Source organism: Drosophila serrata, unplaced genomic scaffold (assembly GCF_035046125.1).
Source record: "Drosophila serrata isolate PLE 108 unplaced genomic scaffold, ASM3504612v1 contig_241, whole genome shotgun sequence".
Lineage (NCBI taxonomy): Eukaryota > Metazoa > Arthropoda > Insecta > Diptera > Drosophilidae > Drosophila > Drosophila serrata.
Genome location: NW_028257139.1, coordinates 2420941 through 2440468, shown reverse-complemented (window position 1 = coordinate 2440468; position 19528 = coordinate 2420941). Strand labels below are relative to the sequence as shown.

The 19528-nt window shown below is 42.4% G+C and overlaps 6 protein-coding genes across 8 annotated transcripts; 4 read left to right on the top strand and 2 right to left on the bottom strand.

The window, feature by feature from the left end:
• The first annotated feature begins 116 nt into the window (after positions 1 to 116).
• On the top strand, positions 117 to 4857 carry SIDL (SIDL trafficking protein particle complex subunit 10). The gene is made up of 6 exons (XM_020958314.2): positions 117 to 276; positions 331 to 554; positions 616 to 2622; positions 2686 to 3297; positions 3360 to 3702; positions 4010 to 4857. Exons 1-6 carry the CDS (start codon positions 252 to 254, stop codon positions 4237 to 4239), a joined length of 3441 nt encoding a protein of 1146 aa, XP_020813973.2. The 5' UTR covers positions 117 to 251; the 3' UTR covers positions 4240 to 4857.
• On the bottom strand, positions 4263 to 5196 carry LOC110188556 (thialysine N-epsilon-acetyltransferase). The gene is made up of 4 exons (XM_020958315.2): positions 4978 to 5196; positions 4865 to 4916; positions 4729 to 4804; positions 4263 to 4668 (listed from the first exon to the last, which is right to left on the bottom strand). The coding sequence occupies exons 1-4, from the start codon at positions 5050 to 5052 to the stop codon at positions 4347 to 4349; spliced, it is 525 nt and encodes a 174-aa protein (XP_020813974.2). The 5' UTR covers positions 5053 to 5196; the 3' UTR covers positions 4263 to 4346.
• A 159-nt stretch (positions 5197 to 5355) lies between these two features.
• On the bottom strand, positions 5356 to 6473 carry sgll (sugarlethal). Of its 2 annotated transcripts, XM_020958201.2 has the most exons (3): positions 6344 to 6473; positions 6221 to 6280; positions 5356 to 6158 (listed from the first exon to the last, which is right to left on the bottom strand). In XM_020958201.2, coding segments are annotated over exons 1-3 (741 nt in total). In that variant the 5' UTR covers positions 6345 to 6473; the 3' UTR covers positions 5356 to 5478. The 2 variants fall into 2 exon arrangements, with proteins under 2 accessions (XP_020813860.2, XP_020813861.2); XM_020958202.2 differs by having other exon boundaries at positions 6221 to 6395.
• A 650-nt stretch (positions 6474 to 7123) lies between these two features.
• On the top strand, positions 7124 to 12690 carry LOC110188226 (arrestin domain-containing protein 17). 2 transcript variants are annotated; one of them, XM_086831864.1, is made up of 5 exons: positions 7124 to 7951; positions 8928 to 9280; positions 9406 to 10288; positions 10348 to 10464; positions 11594 to 12690. In XM_086831864.1, the coding sequence occupies exons 1-5, from the start codon at positions 7837 to 7839 to the stop codon at positions 11737 to 11739; spliced, it is 1614 nt and encodes a 537-aa protein (XP_086687990.1). In that variant the 5' UTR covers positions 7124 to 7836; the 3' UTR covers positions 11740 to 12690. The 2 variants fall into 2 exon arrangements, with proteins under 2 accessions (XP_086687990.1, XP_020813532.2); XM_020957873.2 differs by having other exon boundaries at positions 10348 to 10527.
• Positions 12691 to 12900: 210 nt separating this feature from the next.
• Positions 12901 to 14564, top strand: LOC110188498 (arrestin domain-containing protein 1). Its single transcript, XM_020958229.2, has 3 exons — positions 12901 to 13151; positions 13281 to 14051; positions 14126 to 14564. The coding sequence occupies exons 1-3, from the start codon at positions 13034 to 13036 to the stop codon at positions 14308 to 14310; spliced, it is 1074 nt and encodes a 357-aa protein (XP_020813888.2). The 5' UTR covers positions 12901 to 13033; the 3' UTR covers positions 14311 to 14564.
• A 783-nt stretch (positions 14565 to 15347) lies between these two features.
• Positions 15348 to 19081, top strand: LOC110188575 (arrestin domain-containing protein 3). The gene is made up of 4 exons (XM_020958338.2): positions 15348 to 16187; positions 16262 to 16587; positions 16787 to 17438; positions 18346 to 19081. Exons 1-4 carry the CDS (start codon positions 16076 to 16078, stop codon positions 18735 to 18737), a joined length of 1482 nt encoding a protein of 493 aa, XP_020813997.2. The 5' UTR covers positions 15348 to 16075; the 3' UTR covers positions 18738 to 19081.
• The last annotated feature ends 447 nt before the right edge of the window (positions 19082 to 19528 follow it).

The window sequence follows — 19528 nt, the reverse complement described above, 5'->3', positions numbered from 1 at the left end:
GCTACGTCCATGCGCAGGGCTACTAAAAAACACCTGTTGACAATCCAGAAAAAGAAAATTTGTAAATTATTAGTCTAGTGTAATAATAAATTTAAATGAATTAAAACAATATTTAAAATATAAAAGTTAAAGATACTTTAATTGATAATCGATAACAAAAAACCACAATCGATATCGAAACAGCTGTTTTTCGTTGATTGTTGAGGCTGCTTTCTATATCCAATGAAAAATAAACAAAAAGAACGGAAAACATGCAGATAAAGCCAATAATTACATGTAAGTTATCGAAAAGCATATATACAACTCCCATTTAATGTAAATTTTCACTAGATTCCGGTTCATGTCCTCTTTTCCGGTCGCTGGAGTCTCAAATCCTGAATGCAATCCCCCTGGACACTTGCGAGTGGCGGCGCACCTTCCAACGCCCCACAAAACATGTTCGATTGGAGGCCCAGACCCAACAGTTCAATGTGGGTGTCCTAGAGAAGTACAAGCAGGGCGACTGGAGCATTTTGGAGCACCCAATACTGCACATCTACGTGACAGAATGCAATGTTAGTTTGGCTACTTCTTCCCATAACGTTAAAGTGCTCACTTTCTTAAAACTTTTGGCAGGATGTGGACACCTACAAGGCCACCATTAGGGAAGAGATCGATACCTGGCTGAAGGTGTTGACCAGCTATGGCATCTCGGACTGGATGATACTGCTTGTTGAAACCTTGGACATGCGAAAGACTAAAAACTTTATGCCTCGCACCACGGTGCTCGATAAGATTCGTCTGGACTTTGGCAGCAAAAATGACGATCGCTGCATTTCCGTGCTGAACCCAGCCAAATTCGAGCAAAAATCGACGGAGTCATTCCGCTGCCTGGTGCAGCGTATCCGCTTCCTGATGCTCACCAGTTACAATCGCAATATTGTGAAGTACGAAGAACTAATACGCAGCAAGCGCGAGAAGCGGAATCACGATGGCTGGGACTTCCGCCAGTATTTCTTCATGCAGGAGGACCTGGCGCTGATCTTCGAGAAGCTGGAACTGCCCACCGAAGCTCTGATACAGTATGATGAACTTGACGCCATGTTCTCGCAATACGTCACGCACACGGGTCTCAATGAGAAACAGCCTTGGCCCAGCCATTTTCGCCGGCCGCTGGATGCCTTTCATGGCATTTGCCTGTCCAGACCGGACAGGTTTGAGATGAGGACAAAAATCCGTGATGAGGGTGTTTCCCTGCTGGAGTTCCGTAACTATCTGTTCGAACGCCAGGCTTATCTGCTACTTAGTTGTAACGACATACCGGAGATTGCAAAGAGGCTGCTTAACTTTCTCTTTTCCACGCTACGAGAGGTGGAGTTTATCAAGCTGGAGTGCCAGGAGGGAGCCCTCTGCTGCTGGGAGTTTGTATGCGCCCTGGAGGTCTTACAGCTGTGCGAGCAGGCCATGGAGCCGAACGAGGTAACCTGTTTCCAGCACTGTGCTCCCATCTGGAACTTAGCCAAGGACAAGCTATACGAACTGGGTAAGCTGTGCGGACTTCTGCCGGGTTGCACGCCAAGCTCGGAGCAGTTACATATCGTGGTGCAGCTTTCGTCGGGCATAGGAGACGCCCCACCGGAGCAGCAACAATTTCTCCAGGCCACGCCGCAGCTGCGGGAGCGTTCGCCCAACCGGAAACCAAAGAAATCGGCGGCGGAGCAACTTAAGGAGGCGCTGGGCTCCAATCAGGCTTTCCAGAAGCTGTACCTGGAGTTGGCGGAGCTAGCCATCAGCACATACAAGCATGTGTCCCGGTTGCGATCGGCGCGGTTGGTAGGCTTGGATTTAGGCAACTTTTATTGTGCCCTGAATGAGCCACACAAAGCGGTTGGATTCTTCACGGATCTCCTTCGGGAACTGAAGGCTGAGAACTGGCATATGCTAAGCTCCCAGACGTTACTGGAACTGGCCAACTGTTATCGGAAGATGGGGGACTCTCTGGCCTACACCAAGACCTGCAGTTCCATTTCCTGCTGTGTAGAGCTGGAGACCCTGGTCCGAACTTTCTATTTTGACGAGTTCCTCAAGTCGCTAAAAACCCTAAAAACAACGCTCTCGGCTCAGCCATCCATGGAAAATGCGAATTTCTGTGTCCTGGAGGATCATTTTCGTGTCATTGATATCGAGGTGCTTAATCAGACAGCGATAATACAGGACGACTACATTGTTGTGCAACTGAAATTGGAGAGTCTCTATCCGCGCGGGATTGTTGCCGAGAATATCAAGCTCTGCTACGAGTTGCAAGCGGCTCCTCTGGAGTTAGCCATGGAAAATGTCTCGCTGACAGCCACAGCTCAGCCGGCGGCGGTCAAGGTTAAAGAGTCGACATCGCGACTGAAAGTGTCCCTGCAGCTGGTATACAAACAGGACAACCGTTTGCACTCGGCCTCTGTGGCATGCGACATGCCCAAGAGCAAGCAACCAGTGCGGCGCACCAGCAGCACAAAGCGGAAGCTATCACCCAGTGTGCAAGCAGATTTCACCAACTTTGTGCAGGCCGAGAACATTGCCCTGCAGCCGGGCATCAATATCGTTGAGCTGAGGGCAAAGGCCACTCGAGTGGGAAGCTGGCAATTCAAGCAGGTTGGTTTGTACCTCTAATGGTCAAATATATTTAAATATTTTCTTTTTTTTCCCCTCTTTCAGCTCTGTGTCAGCATGTCCAGCTTGGAGTTCCTGTCCGAGCAATTGCCTTTTGCTCCCCCGAGCTTTGAAATTAGCACGAAACCTGCCAGCGCCTCGCTGGAGTTTAAAACTTTGATAGCGGGAATTGTCCAGCCCATTAGTCTAAATATTTCCGGTGGCAGTTTCATCTTTCCGCCTGATGCCAAGATCTCGTTGCGCTGTTCAAAGAATTTACGAATTCGCCAGGCTGTGACTCTCGATACGGCGAATGCCAATGATGATTCCTCGTTTGAGAGCTTGCTTCAAGTGCCGCTGCAGAACTTCAAATCGTTCGAGGAGCGCAGCATTCCATTAGAGGTTCTCACAGATATGCCAGGCCGGAAGGTGTCCAAGCATCATGAGCATCACATTGCCCTCAGTTGTCCTTGGTCACGCACAGAGCTGACGATACCAGTCGAGTTTCAGCCAGCCATGGAGGCCACTTGCCGCCTCCACACTTGCGGCACCCAAAAGTTTCTGCAGGTGATCATGAAGGGTCTTGATGCTCATTTATTACTGCAGCAGGCGAAAGTAAAGTGCGATGTGCCCGGTGTTCAGCTGCTGGACCTGAACCCCACCTCCCAAGACCCAATTGTAAGTAACAGTAAGAAGTATTTCTCATCACTACTGATGGTTTCTCTGTCCGATCCTCGCAGGAAATCTACAAATCCCTGACTGTCACGTATCTGTATGAGATCCAGGTGGAACCACTTAAGACAGAGCATGAGTTGCCAATCGTTAAAGTGCACTTTGTGATTAAATACGCCACACTAACGCAGCCGGATGTCTGGCGGACCTATGGCTGCGCCTTTGATCTTGTGGATTACACTACACTCTTCAAGCTCCAAGCCCAGCTGGAGCCGAATGAACTGTGCCGTCTGCGTACGGTGTGCAACATGAACCTGAAAATAACCAAGGTCCATGAGAATCCCTACACGGATCTCATGTACGAGGTGCTCAACGATCAGAATCTCTGGGCAGTGTGCGGCCGTTCGGCGGGTAAGATACTGATATCCTAATCGATTCCTTTTCCTGTCTGCTTATGATTTAATTCTGATTTTTCTACACACGATTTACTCTTTTGCATTTTAAGATATGGGTAAGTCTCTGGTATAGGACACACTTAGATAGCTTTAACAATGTAGATTTGCTGGAATGCATGACTAACACCAGATCCTCATATCACAATCCTGTAATCTTTCCTGGCTTTCGATTGGAACACAACGAACAAAAATTTGCTAGCTTTTATGCCTCTTGATATCCGTTTTATTTCAACTCATAATAATGTTTCCCAAAACCTTTTCAGGTGTCGTGTCAATGAAGGATGTTGATAGTCATTCCATATCGCTGGATGTGATGCCCTTGAGTACCGGCTTTCTTCCGATGCCCAGCATTCGGTTGTCCAAGTACACGGCCGGCGGCAAGAGTAAGACCGATGCTCACTCCAAGGTGCATCCTTTTCCGCCCGGACAAGTCTACAACTCCACGAAGAGCATGCAGATCCATGTCATAGCCAGTGTAGCCGGGGATCAGTGAGAAGCCAAAAATTAAACAAAAAGTTATATAGCAACTATAAACTTTTGCTTTAAGTATTATTTAACTTGTACTGTGAACGTTAGTAAATATGTAAAATCGAAAAGAAGTCAAGACTTGGATGAAGCCAGATCCTGGGCTAATTTGGCAAGCTGTTGCTCCTCCACGCGGTAGTAGTGCCAGCCCTCCTTCGCGGTTAAGTCCACCGCCCCAAGGCTTTCGTAAAACTTGCGTGCGGGATTCCACTCCAGGACATTGAACTCCAGACGCGGACATTTCAGCTCGGCGGCTCGGGCGGAAACCTCGAGGAAGATTCGTTTGCCGGCGCCACGCTTTCGGTGCTCCGGACGCACGTAAATGTCCTCGACAAAGAAGTAGCGACCCTGCCAGGTGGAGTAAGCTTTGTAGCAAATGGAGTAGCCAATCGCCTGGCTGGGTGATGAAAGAATTTGATGGTTATCTTTAAGCTTTTCGAATGTAAATCTTACTTACTTTGTGGCATTATCTATAAGCACATAGACTTCACAGCACTCCTGGTCACCAGTTAGCCCTGCATCTCGCTTAAGATCTGTTTGTATATTATATAAAATATATATTTAGATGTACATATATATTCAGTAACCTTTACCTTCTTCTGTAAGCTGAGGACCATTGCTCATTTTTTCAAAGTCAGCCAGCTCCTGAATATCAGATTTCGCGGTTGTTAAGTTTCTTTATAAGGCATATGTATGTAGTTCAAACCTGTATCATGGCCAGTACATCCTTTATATCTTCAGCCTTAGCACGGCGAAAAGTGAATTCTTCGGACTTGGACATAGTTTTAAACTTGGAGTTTTAAAATGATTCTCTTTATATTAGTTTTGTATTACTTTCAATGGCTAATCTAATGGCATTATCGAAATGTGCGTTCTTCTGCTTATCAATATGAACGTTTTAGAGATGAGTAAAAGCCTCGTGACTAAAAATAATGATTGTTTATAAGCACGATGTAGAAAGTCATCGTTAAGATTTTAAATCATTCGGTTGGTTCGTGTGTGAGGATGATGTCCTCGAGAAGTCTATCTGTGCGCAGCTCTGCGGTAGGTTTGCAGGTTGTCAATTTAAAGAAAAAAAGTGTGATTTTTAAACGCAAACATACTTCTTTATTACAATCTCTTTAATATTATAACCTTGTTCTTAAAACACATCAATGAAAAATTTTACAACATTTGGAAGACATCTGATCCTTAAAGATCTCTCAACCTATGGAGCCAATCGCTCGTAGATCCAGCCATCCTCTCCCTTATGCACCAGCTTGCCATCAATCTCGGACTCAACTCCAGCACCTCGTCGGAAGCGAATGCGATCGTGCAGCCGATCGGTCTGTCCCTGCCAGAATTCAATGAGGTCCGGACGCACTAGGTAGCCGCCCCAATTTGGCAGAGGAACCTCTCCATCAGCTCCCAGCTTTTGCTTAATCCCAGCCTCCACTTCATCCAAGTAGCTGCGAGATGGAATCTGCTGACTTTGCGGACTGGCAGCGGAACCGATTTGACTAGCCCTTGGTCGCTGGTGGAAGTACTTGAGGGAATCCTCGCGCGAAATCTTTTCGGCCATGCCCTCGATCCGGACGCTCCTCCTCAGCGGCAACCAATAAAAGGATATGGCCACATTGGGATTGCCGGCAATGTCCGCCGCCTTGCGACTACCGTAGTTGGTGAAGAAGGTGAAGCCCTCGGCGGTGGCATCCTTGACCAGGACAAAGCGATTGGATGGTTTACCATCGGCACTCACGGTGGCCAGTGCAGCGGCATTAGGCTCTAGGATCTCCGGTGTCTTGAGGGCCAGGTCTAGCCAATCGCGGAACACGCAAAAGGGATTCTTAACGCTTATATTTTCCTCCAGAAAGGCATCTTTGCGGTCATGGTATTTGAGACGCAGGGCTGACATATCATAACATAAAACTTAATACATTATAAAACATAGTAAATATATTTTAACTCACCCGAGAGCTGCACTTCTGGGGAAGATTGGCTCATTTTGCGAACAGTTTGCAGGAATTTCACTGGTTTTGTGGGTTTTCAGGTCGTTGATTAATGACACTTGTAAAAGCAACAAAAACACGTACTTTTTCAGGGCTTATCTTCTCTCCAAATCGCTATCTTTCAGTCGCTTAGATTTTCGTGTTTTAAATCAAGGTTAAAGTTGCCGAAATCAGCTGATTTTGGCAGTATATTTTTTATAAAATTCCGTTCTAAACTGTCATAAAAACTGTTATAAAAGGTAAAAGTACTCTTATAAAAAGGTTGAGGACTTTGAATAAAAGGTGCAGAAAATTGGTCAGGAAAAGTAAGGCAGCCATTACGATTTTTGCACAAAATGGCATAAATTGTGAAAATACGTTATTTCCTCAAATAAAATAATAATAGGGGTAAATAATAATAACAAAATTTTAACTCATTAAAAACTTGAAATTGATTAAAAAATGTACTATACTAAAATCTTTAATAAACCCTTGTTTGACACCGAAAACAAATTTATTGGGGCTAATACTCAAATGAGTATTTTAATTATGAATTAAAATAATATAAACCTAAAATATTATTATTACCGGCTGAATTTTTGAGACTTCGGTTCGTTAACTTGGCATTTGTATTCGAGGATTTTTTTCTTGGTTTTCATGTAGATCCTTCACTTCCGGTTCAACAAAATAAAAAATTGAAGTAACACATATGTAAAAATATATAAAAATAAAAAATTAATTACCTAGGTCATACATTTTTTTTGAATTTAGATTAGCATAGTTTATTTTTTCTCAGAATCTAGCTGTTGCGGGCGGTCATAACCTGGCAACACTGGCTTAAGCTGCGAGTCCTTTCGGCTTCGTGCGAGCGTCGCATATATACATATATATATCCTGTGCTCGGGACAGCAACGATGATGGCATGCGGATAGAGCAAATCCGACACGAACGGCTGCTGGACGTGTTTGCTGCTGTGAAGCAAAACGACAAGAGAACGAACGAGCGGAGCCTCAAGCCAGAAATTGTAGCGGAAGGCGGACGACAAAGGACCAAGAGGCCGAGACAGACGACAGACAACGGATGAACAACGCGAAAACGGCTGAAATAATTAATATTCCTCACCCATGTTAATGTTGCGAATAGTATTTACGAATTTCCCATAACCGCCTCCCAGTGTTTGTGTGCGTGCGTGCGAAAAAGTAGGTTACGGCAAGGAGGAAAGACATTTTTTTGGAGGTCGGACGGTCGGTCGGTAGCAAAACTGTGTGTGTTTGTGTGTGGTAAAACGCTCACAAATTTTCCGTGTGCATGTGTGTGGACCGCGGGGTGCCAAGAAAATGCAGTGCGACAAAGGCGAAATCCAAATGGAGGCTTGATGGCGAATAGCAAATAGCAAAAAAAAGGATATAGCAAATGAACGAACCAGCAGCCCATTTCCCAAACACTTCGATTCATCGTCTTCAGTCGACAAGGGAAAAGTGATATTTTATACAAAAACTGTGGCCTGCTTTTTGCACAGTTCAAAGTAACCCGAACACATTCACACACGCCAACACTCACCCAGAACACACACACACACGACAACTATATAGCAATATATGCCCATTGAGTGCCTTATATCATTTGATAATAATCCACAAGGTGTCTACTATGCCGGACAGGAGCTATCCGGCGTTGTTGATCTCAGCGTCGACGCAACCAAGCGCATCAAAGGTGAGCCATTTGCCCAAAAACTCCTTCTCCCGCCCCGGAATGTATACTACGGAAAATACTACGAAGCCCATGACTCACGGGGCGTATGAGTGATGCGGTCACTTAACATTTGCGGTTCGGCATTTCGGTTGCATTGCAAATGCACGAAGGACCCGTACTAATGGCATTATTAAAATGTATCTCCCCACGGACACAAAAGCCATTTCACAGGGTCCCTGCAATTAATCCTTGTTTCTGGCACAATTTATGACCGTTGAGCTGTCACCGTGGAATATTCCACTTTTGTTGTGCTTCTCTTGGCATGCCGCCATTTTTAGTTATCCATGAACTCGTTAAAGGCGTGGCGAATACGTGTATGGCTGCATTTTCCTAATGCACTGGGAGATAAAGTTGATTAATTGTTTTGAAATTTGTCAGTTATATAGAAGAATAACGAATAAAATACATATTTACGACTTCTAATTAAGAATTAACTAAATATAGTAACTAATAATAAAAGAAAAGACGTTATATAGTTTTGTTTCAGAAATGACACCTTTATAAAAACGTATAATTTTTGCAAAAAAACAATTTTCAATGCATTTTCTAGGTTTGTGTTTACATTTTCTGAAAATTTTAATAAAATTGCTTGATAGACGTGTGATTTACACGAAAATAATTATCATAACCTTATATATATCTCCTTCAATCATGCATTCTTCTCAGATGGCTAGACAAGTCTTAGAGTTCTAGATAGATTATTAAATGTATTTCTTCAGCATTTAATAAACATTTTGAATGAGGACTAAGTTTTACTTAATGACGAATTGGTTTTGGTCACAAGAAAGATCAAATACAAAGAGCTCTTTTGCTACCGCTTTATATATTATAAACTTCTTTAATTTCCCCCTCTTATTTTCGTGTGTATGACCTGTCCAAGGCTTTGTTTTTAATTTGGCAATCATTATTTGTACTGATTACTTTACTATTCTTGCAGGCATTCACGTCACTGTCAGCGGCTATGCCAAGATACGCTGGATAAAAAAGGGATATCCGCGCGACAGCGAGCGCGCCATGTGCCGTGCCTATCGATCGTATCTGTCCTCGCGGTCCTACGTGCTCGGCTCCTGCGCCAACAATTCGAGCATCGACTGGCCAGCCGGCGAGTACTCGTATACCTTTCATGTCATTCTGCCCGACAACCTGCCCACGTCCTTTGATGGCAAGTACGGCCAGATACACTACGAGATTATAACGACGATCGAGCGGCCGGCGCGTTATCCGAAGGTCTTCAAGCTTCCATTTACAGTGATACAACCGCTGGACCTGAACGCCGATGCCATTTACAGGGTGAGGAATGAGCTTAGAAGGGTTCAAGATCCCTCAATCAGTTTCTTATGATTATTAAAAGGATTTGACAAATCCTATACCCTATTTAATCCAAAGACACCACTAACATTCTTCTTTTTCTAAAGGTTCCCTTGGAGATCCTCGATCGGAAGCGCTTCTGGAGCTTCTGCTGCCCCACTGGCCCGCTGACGGTGAAGTTTTCCACGCCTTACTGCGGCTATGCGCCCGGCCAGAAGATCCACTTTGTGCTGTACATCAACAACGAGTCCTCGATTGACATCACCGAGTGCGAGGTGAAGCTGAAGCAGGAAGTGAGCTACGAGTCGCATGATCCGCAGCATGAGTACCGCTATGACAAGCACTTGATCGCCAGGAAACAGTTTGGTAACGTGCTCCGATGGTCACGGAAGGTATATCGAGGCTACTTGGACCTGCCCTCTATACCGCCCACTTCGGTGAAGCCCACGTGTCCGATTAGCGTAAACTACTCCATTAAGATCATTGTCAATCCCACGGAGTTCCACTGGAAGCTCAAACTAAAGATCCCGCTGACCATTGGCAGTATACCGATAATGGATGGTCCAGAGGCCTTGCTGCGCTTCAATCGCCAGCAGCAACAGCACCAAGTAGTTAGTCAAAATTTACAAATGTCTACGCAGCAGCGACATCATCAAAGGGATCGGGATAGGGATAGGGATCGCGACAGGGATCGTAATCTGGATCGGGAACGGGAACGGGATCGGGACCGGACAAGTGCCTCAGCTCAGCAGCGACGTCTCAGTAGCATTACCAGCATCACCAATAACAACAACAACAACAATCGTGGACGCTTTGTGGGTGGACTACTGCCGACCAATAGCAATATAAATATGATAGTAAATGCCAGTCCCACGCCCACAAGCTCCACGCCATCATCAACGCCAACAACTGCCGCCCTCAGGCCCATGGCAATGCCAGCGATACTGGTGACCAGCGATAGCGATAATCCGCCGGACTATATACCCATGAGTGAGATCTCCTTATACAATATATAGTTGATGATTTAATATTAAATTTTATATCAATAGTGCCGCCCTCATATGAAGATGCCATGGCTCTGAGTGAGAAATTCAGCGATGATACTGAGTTCTTGACAAACGTTAGCATGAGCAGCATTATGTCCGCTCAGGCTGATGTCACCACAAGTGAGCCCTTTAAGCCGCGTTATCCGGTCTATTACGATTATGAGACACCGACCATACCGCCCGGTAGTGATGATTCCAATGAATCCGACACATAAACCCCTCCAATACAAAACCAAAAAAAAAAAAAAAAAAAAAAACTATCAAAAATTGTTTACAAAAAAAAAAACCAAAGCAAAAGCAAAAAAAAGAACAATGAAATTGAATGGCTGAGTGGCTTTTTCTACAACAACAAAAATATATATAACTTTATTCCTTTACTTAAACGTAGTTAGAGCATCTTTATTCAATGTCTTTTATTCTGTTAAAGTACAGGGATTTAATAAGAAAAAGAAGAATCTTCCAATTCATTGTCCGCTTGTGTTATGAGAGAATAATAACAAATGAATCTCTGATCCTTCCAATAAATATATTTTTAGTCCTCCTTAAACTATAGTCTGTTTTAAAGTTTAACTTCTTAGAAAAATAATTGTTGTCCGTTTGTTTAGTCCGTCTGTTTACCATAAACTCTTCCTAAAATTAAATCTCTTTACTATTTTACCATAACTTACTCAGATATCGTCTTACATTTTATTCATATTAAATATTTACAAATGTATTTCATAATTAATTGCACGTTTTATTACATTATGCATATTAAATATTAAATGAAATTATTCAAGATTTCTTCCCTAAATTTTAACCATACCCGTTTGATAACAGTTCTAAGTATTTGAATTATTCCCTTTTATATATTTAAATAACATATATATTTTACTTTAAAAATTAAACATTTTTATTAACAAATATTTGACTTTACATATTGTAAACCGTATCGATTTGAAATTATATTAATCAAATTTATTACAGATGCTTTGTCAGAGAGCATCCTAAGCTATATATTAACCCAATACCATTTAAGAACTATTATATATTTATACATTTTGAAAGCTTTTCTCAAATTTTCCTACTATGCATTTCTCTATTCTATATAGACGTAAGACGAGCTGAAACATTTTCAAAATGTGCTTAACTTGTAAATTTGTTCTCTTGTTACCGCCCCCCCGAAACATGCAACATTTTGTACCGTCCATTCACGACCCCCACCAAACCCCGATCTCTTCCTGCTCACCGGCTTGAAACCCCCATCCAGAGACGCTCTACGATGAGACCAGCTCCCAGCTGCGCCTGACCCTCGGCTGCCAGGATCCGGCGCCGGTGCCGGAGGATGCGGAATTGGATGAGGAGGCGACCACGAACACGCCCGGCGGAGAGTCCTTCAGCTGCGAAAAGAAGTGAAACGAACGAGATATGGAAGGATCTGAGCTGCTTCAAAAGTTAACCGCAAAACAACAATTACATATTTACTCGTAATCAAAATATATTTAAAAAAACAGGATAATTCAAAGCGAGGCGCTAAAGTATAGTAGTTCTTAAGTCTGAAGCCAAGGTGGACAATTGGAGATAGTAAATCGAAGACATTTTTATAAAAATCAAATCAGAAACAATATATATATTTTGCAGTGAGCTATAAACTCTCTTTCTAAACTAAGCGGATTTAATTTTAGTCACAATAATACTTCCAAGCTTACTTTATCTCTCCTTCTCTTTTTTAAGTTTCACTTGAAGCTATTTACCTTTATTTTTATTCTAATGGAAAGCAAAATTGCAAGCAGGATTGAATTTACAATTCTATAGGGGCCGCACACTACAGTGATCACTGGCTACACATATATACGAACCACGTAGTGAAACGTAGAAGAAATTCCCCCTAAAAATCCCTATAATTAAGATAAACTCCCAAGAAAACTGCACAATTTTAACCAGAAGAAGAGTAATTAAAAGAAAAAACTAACATTTTCCAATATTGAATATTGTATTTATAAAGTATCTATGAGAAATTTACAAGCGAATATTAGCCAAATTTTAATTAGTTTCTATGATTTAACATTACACTATCATAAAGTTGGATCAAAGCCGTCATCATCATCCTAGCCCTTAGGTGTCTAAAACTAAATATATATATATTTATAAATGAAAGTGTCTTTTGCTCTAGTTTATATACAAAAATCCTTGTATTTAGATTGTGTATAACCTTCTACTGCATACTTTGTACTTCCTCTGATTTTAAACTCAGTCTAACCAGCAATCACAAAAGTCTATTCCTAAGTCTAAACTGTTTTCAATTCGATTCAAACCGATTCAATAAAGCTAAATGAGCCAGATATATATATTATGTATACCCCGAAAGATATAGAACAAGTGTTTTACGTTGGCTCTGGAGTAGGATATCTACCGATAATGACAGAGGAAAATCTCGGGACAGGTAAGCTTGGCAATAAACTAAATTTATATCACCAGACTTAAAGTTTTAAATTAGCAATAAAACAGCGGCCATAGCGGTAATTTTCTCACTGAGAATTGCGTCAAGTGAAAACAGATTTTCAGACTTCGGCTAAAACCTCAAGCTGTCGCAGTCACTTGTTCGCCGTCCGTCGACGAGGTCGCAACTTGAGTCCCAATCGCGTGGAAGCAAATTATTGGGAAGCCCACTTAATAGTATGTGATTCCGTGGCAAAGGCCATAATTTTCCATGCTTATAAATTGTGAATTTAATCTATCGCGTGCCGCTGCCATTTATTACTGTGGCGAGCGAATTTCGGGCTCACTCACTGTAACAGTTGGTGGCAAAAAGCCTTTCCCATTAGAGGGTAAGTGAAAGATGCCATTAGGCAAATGAGTTTATGAGACACCTTCACCGCCAGGTGATTAGATAAGAGTCAAGTCTACAAATAGATGGCACTGATCTTCATGCGTTTTTTTTTACCTTCTCTTGACAGGCGTAAATATCACTCTTAATGGCGCCTCCTCGGTTCACTGGAGGGAATCCGACCCGGGGCCTCCCCAAATCGAACATAATGACAGCACCAGGCACGTGGAATATGCCAAAGTGGATTACAAAGGAGGCAAGGTCCACATAAATGAAACAAAGAACTTGGTGGGTGGAGTGATTCTACCGCCTGGTCCCAAGGACCTAGGCTCCTTTGAGTTCCAACTCCCTGAAAGTCTGCCAGCCACATGTAGTGTTCCTCATGGCCGTGTGGAGTACATCCTGAAGGTGGTCATTGGACGGAGAAGCAAGCATAGCAAGTGCTTTGAGCAGCGCTTGGTGGTCAGAAGGAGCCTGGAATTCATCGATCTCAAGCCACAAACTAAGGAAACCTCCACGCTGAGCCTCTTACTTCCCCGAAGTGTGTTTGTTCCTGGCCAAAGTGTGGACTATGAAGTTGAATCGAGGGATGAAATTTCGGATATCCTTACCCGGTTGTGCCAAAGTATTAACTACCAGAGTTCAGTGCCTGAGAAAAGAACCAAAACAGTGACAAAAGGTCTAGCAGAGTGTTCCAGCCGAAACGGAAATCTCCGCCTGCCTTTAACTGCTCCCATTATGAGCCACCCGGATCAGTTTGCACCCATCCACATTAGCTACTATATAGAGGTATATAATTTTTTGGATCCTCCTGTACGGCTTCCCCTTTTTGTGGCCACTGTGGCGCCGCCGACTCACTCCCCCTGCATCGAGTCTTCCCGCCTTTGCTTCGTGAATTTGGGTAAGTCATTATATATGCGGCCAGCTTATCGGTTCTAATAACTAATTAAAAACGGGCCTCCGGCCTCCTTTCAGCGCTGAGTCATGGCGATTGGTTTGCGCCAATTAATCAACTGCTGGCCCAAAGCTGTTCCCGGGAAATTGGCGCCCTGGCGCTAAACAAACACTGCGAACGCATCAGGTTGCTGAAAGGTCCAAAGAGAAAACATTCGTACGTGCAACTGGCACTGCGGTATTTCCATAAGAAAGTGCTACCCTAACACGTGCCAAGATTGGAATTTCAGTGACCAGCTCTGGATACACATGGGATTCAATGGAATCGAATTAAACCGGCAGTAGCTAAAACACTTGGGATATAAAAAAAAAAAAACATTTTTAAGGCGACTAAATTGTACTTTTTATCGCAACACTGACAGAAATCGTTTCTAGGAAAGTTGCATTTGTGCACATTTAACTATGATCTAAGAGACAGAAATAATAAATGTTATATGTTATGTGTATTTTTTTAAACGGATATTTGATTTTCACTTATAAAATCAATCAATCAAGTTCCTTAAAAAGATTCGCTTGCGGAGATCAAGTTTGAATATTTCGCTAATAGACTTTATTTTATATAGAGACAATGTTTTAAAAGTAGGGGTTGATTATTAAATGTTATTGACATAAACAAAAAATATGCAAAGTTTAAAGAGTGAAGCTTTTCAGATTTTTTAAAGAAAAGGATTTAAGATGTAATTTATTCTACTTTCAGCTGTTTCATAATTCTCAAACAGAGAGGCACAACATTTAACAACGTTGACAAACCTTAAATATATTTAAATTCAATTATCTTTGGGTATTCAAAACATGAAGCGCACATTTTCAGACGAATTTAGTGGGCTTTAATTCAGAGAAATAGCTAAAGAAAGAGTAAAAATCTGATTTATTCCAATTTCTTAATATTATGTCTGTTTTTGGTCTGATCTTTAACTTTATTAGTGGCTGCAGCTTGTATTTTCCCCTAAAAAATTCATTTTTTAAAGTTAAACATGAATAAAATAATCACTATATAGGTGTCTCTTGAATTATTTCAACTTAAATATAAATATTCAATCTTATAGATATATTACAGTAAGTAAGGTAATCACTGGATTATTAATCTTAAGTAAGATAACTCTTTCTTAAATATTCATTATATTAAATTAAGATTGCCAAAACAAAGAACATTAGGTAAAATGGCATTGCAATTCTTAATTTTTCTCTGTGCATATTCCATTACATTTAACCCGCCATCAGTAATTTTTCCAGACCTCGGGCCAGATTTCTCATTATCGCAATTATGCATGCAAGATTAATGGAGTGAGTTACGAAATCATTTCGAGGCCTTAATTGTGCCACGTTATGCGGCAAACAAAGTGGCCAAAAGGGTTCCGGCCAACACCCTGAAAATAGAGTACTTGTTGTGACGCAGTTCGCGACTCGGTGTCCGTGTCCTGTGTCCCGTGTCCGTGTCCTGTGTTTTGTTGACACTCTCGCTCAGGCGCTGTATCGACGGTTGATATATGGTAATATCGAATGTAGGCAGATATAGCTACTGCCCCCTGACCTCGCCCAGCATTCAGGCCCATGTGGGCCACATGTGTGAGTGTGCGTTTAAGTTTTGGCCAGAGTCAGAGCCAAAAGCAAACAAAGGAAACCGAAAGGACCCACGGCCAAAAGCTGCTCCATTTTCAAACGTTTCGCGCTGAAATATTAGACCAGAAGCAGACAGTAGACGGCTACACAGACGCAAGGCGCCAGCTTATTGATTCGGCCGCCCCCAAATGGCCTCCTCCTCCTAGAAAAGCGAAAGCCCCCATGGCGTCGGATGCTGGCTGACAAAGAACAACTCGCAGTTCGCAGTTCGAAGCTCGCAACTCGGAACTGGGAACTCAGTGCGCGTCTGGCTGTGTGGAAGTTGGGTTGCTCCGGTAGCTCCCGAGCTGAAGTGATGAAATTGTCAGTGAAAAAGGGCCTTAATCCTAACCGGAAGTAGGTGCAGCAGTCATGCCCACCACCTGTGTCTTTCAGCTGGATCGCCTGAATCCTGGCTACAACAGCGGCGAATACATCAGCGGTCGCATTTTGCTGCGGACGGATAAGGTGAAGCGCGTGAATGGTGGGTTGGCACTTCTTTCTCGAGAAATCCTGTTCCTTATAGGGATTATATTCATGCAATCCGGTATTCTCTAGCCGTCTATGTGACCCTGGAGGGTGAGGCCAAGGTTCAGTGGTCGATGAGCGGCAAAAGCGAGACGGCCAATTATTCGGGCCATCAGCAATATTTACATTCCCGCACCAATGTGTTCGATAACTCCCTCTTCCGTGCTGGCGTCCACGTCTATGTGCTCACTCTAAGGATACCCCCGGATTGTCCCAGCACCTGCAAGGGTCCGTACGGTTATATAGCGTATCACCTCTCCCTGACCATCGACAAGCCATGGGGCTTCGACGAGGTCTTCAGGAAACCCATTAATGTAGTGCAGACGTTGGACCTCAACTACAACCCAGAGTTTGCGGTGAGTAGCCATTGTTTGCTTGAGTTCTTAGGGGTGTTTTTTATGTAGGAACCTAGAAAGATGAGTAAGGAAGTTAAGAAAAGAGATTTATTGGCAGCCATTCTTTTTGACAGATTAAATCTTTGGCACCTATAAATATTTAACAATTCATAAGTATATACAAATAAAATGAGATTATCCCTTTCTCCCCTTTCATCAGCTTCCCGTGAAGGATGAAAACATTAAATATCTCTGCCATTGGCCCTGTATTTCGGGTCCCATCAGTTCCACTCTGTCTCTGCCCGCCTCTGGATTCACTCCATTGCAGGAGGTGCCTTTCCGCTTGGAGGTGGACAATCAGTCGCCGCACTATGACATCAATGCTGTGGAGGTGTCCATCAAACAGCACTTTGTCTTCCTGTCGCGGAATCCCGTCAAGCGGAATTTCTATACAAAGACACTGATTAAGGAGGTTATCGCAGACCGCACCTTGCGCCTATCCAAGAGGCAGTACGAGTCCAGTATCTGTGTGCCCATGGATACACCACGATCCACACTCAATCCCAACTATATTGTGTTTATTCACTACACGCTGCAGGTGAAACTGAAGACGGGGTGCTTCCACTACGATACGGATCTCTCGGTGCCCATTATCGTGGGCACCACCTCGCTGCAGCATCTCCGCAACTCTGTGCACACCCATCAGCCAGCAAGGAGGACGAACACGCCGGAGAGGCAGCGATTAATCGAAAGGGTGACTCCTCGGCCACCAACGGTGGAGGAGGAAACAGTGGCAGAGGCGGCGGCCACGACAACCGATGAACCACACCAGGCCCTCGATGATGATGAGCCGCCAAGCTATGATAGTTGCCGTAAGTTTTGCATTTATTTGAATTCTCTTCAAAAATACTGATAAGGAACATCCTACCATGGGGAAATATATATAATTACATGCAAAGCTAAAGAAATTTATTACTATAATTTTTATGAATATTATTATAATTATTTTTCTAAATATAATACTAGGTGCTTCTTTTATAATTACGCCGCAACTGGTGTAAGAAAACATGTGTTCCTAATCAATTTTAAGTGATTTCATCCATTAACTAAGATATGAACAAATTTATTGTTCTTAATCAGTTGTATAAACATAATTAAGTGAATGATAATAGCCTTATTGCCTTGTTCAGAACTTTCAGGCTAAAGTCTGGTATACAAAAGTTTAAAAAACTGAAGCTTTAGGTACAGGCATTATTATTCAATCAGAAAGCACCTGTTGACATTGACGTTGAAACATAAACAATTATTGAAATAAATAGTGGATAATAAATCAGAACTTTTTTGCTTAATAATAAATAATAAAAATAAAGGAAGAGTTAAGATTAAGAGCCACGTCAATGAGATTTTATATTATTTATAGTATTATCTGTATTTATATAAAGTCTTGTGCGAATGTCAAGAGCAGATTATTAGGATTTCTAACCCAATCTATTAGGAAAACATTATCGTTTGGTATATTTATTAAATATGCCTTAACTAATTCCTTAATAAAATGAACAAAATAAATAAAAATAAAAATAAATTAAAATAATAAATATTTAAAATACCCCTAAAAAGATTATTATGTATTCTCTAAATCTCTTACTGTTTGACTTATTAGCAGTTATAATTTGTTACTCATTTATTTATAAACTGAAATAAAATTATATTATTTACGTATAAATATATCTGTATATAAGTATATAAGTAAATCTAACCTTCCTGTTACTCCACTTGCAGTTCCGCCCTCCTTCAGTTTTGCCACATTGGCAGGCAGTCAGCAGACTCTGGGAAGTAATCATGCCGTGGTCCTGCAACGAATTCACTTACCAAAATTTCCTGGCTTCAGCACACTTATTGGAACAGCTCCGGCACACGGAATGGAGGACTCTGGCCTGGATATGCATATGTACAGGTCATACGGTTCCCTGAACACGGATCACACGGGCCGGAGTTTGGATACCTTTGGATCGCTCTGCGGTCCCCTCTCCGAGCACGTTGAAGAGCATGAACATGAGGCTGAGGATGTGGCTGAGACGCTGGATGTGACTGCCCAGGTGCATCAGGTGGCAACTTCACAGGCTCGAGTGGCAGAGTCCGAGGAGGATCTGTTAGAGGAACACCTGTTCTAGTGAAGGTTTAGTGTCTTATATACTACGTATATACAGTAACAAAGTAACTAAGTGTTCAAGACTAAGGCTTAAACGAGATTTTTAGGCTGGATTCACGAGTCCGTCGTCTAGTTTTAGTGAGCTTTCATTGCGCAGATCTGTACACTCGCCGCGTACCATCCAAAATTGATCGAATCGAACTTATTGAGTGCCAAAATCTATATATATACATATATTTATCGCTTTTCTACATCCATCAAACATTGACAGTTTAAATATTCGACTTGATACATTTACCAATTGTCCTAAGTACCAACTAATACGTTCTTAAGTGGACAATAAATAAAGTATAAATACAAAATCAATTTGTTGATTGTTTTCTGTCGCATTGAATAGTGATGGGAGAGTGAAGAGTTAAGTAAAGCAAAGTATGAAACTATTATTTAATTAATGAAATTTGTTAAACAATTGAGTGATTTTCTGATATGAAATGTTTGTAAACAAAATAAACTCCCTCAATGCGTGCCAAAGTTCAACCACCTAGAAACTTCCCCATCACTGGTGCGAGGTGGCCTTGGATCCATCATCCCCGTCAACTTTCCGCCCATATGTAGGCTACACCTGACACCCGATGTAATGCATTTTAATTAAATTACAAATTGTTGGCTCTCTGATAAGGGTCGTCGCAGTCGCAGTCGTCGTCGTCGTTGTCGTACGCCGTCGCACTCTGCCGGCCAGATTAGATAGCAGCTTTGCCGATAATAGCCATGGTTGTGGTAGCATTCACACCTAGTATTAGGCCGATAAGGCCT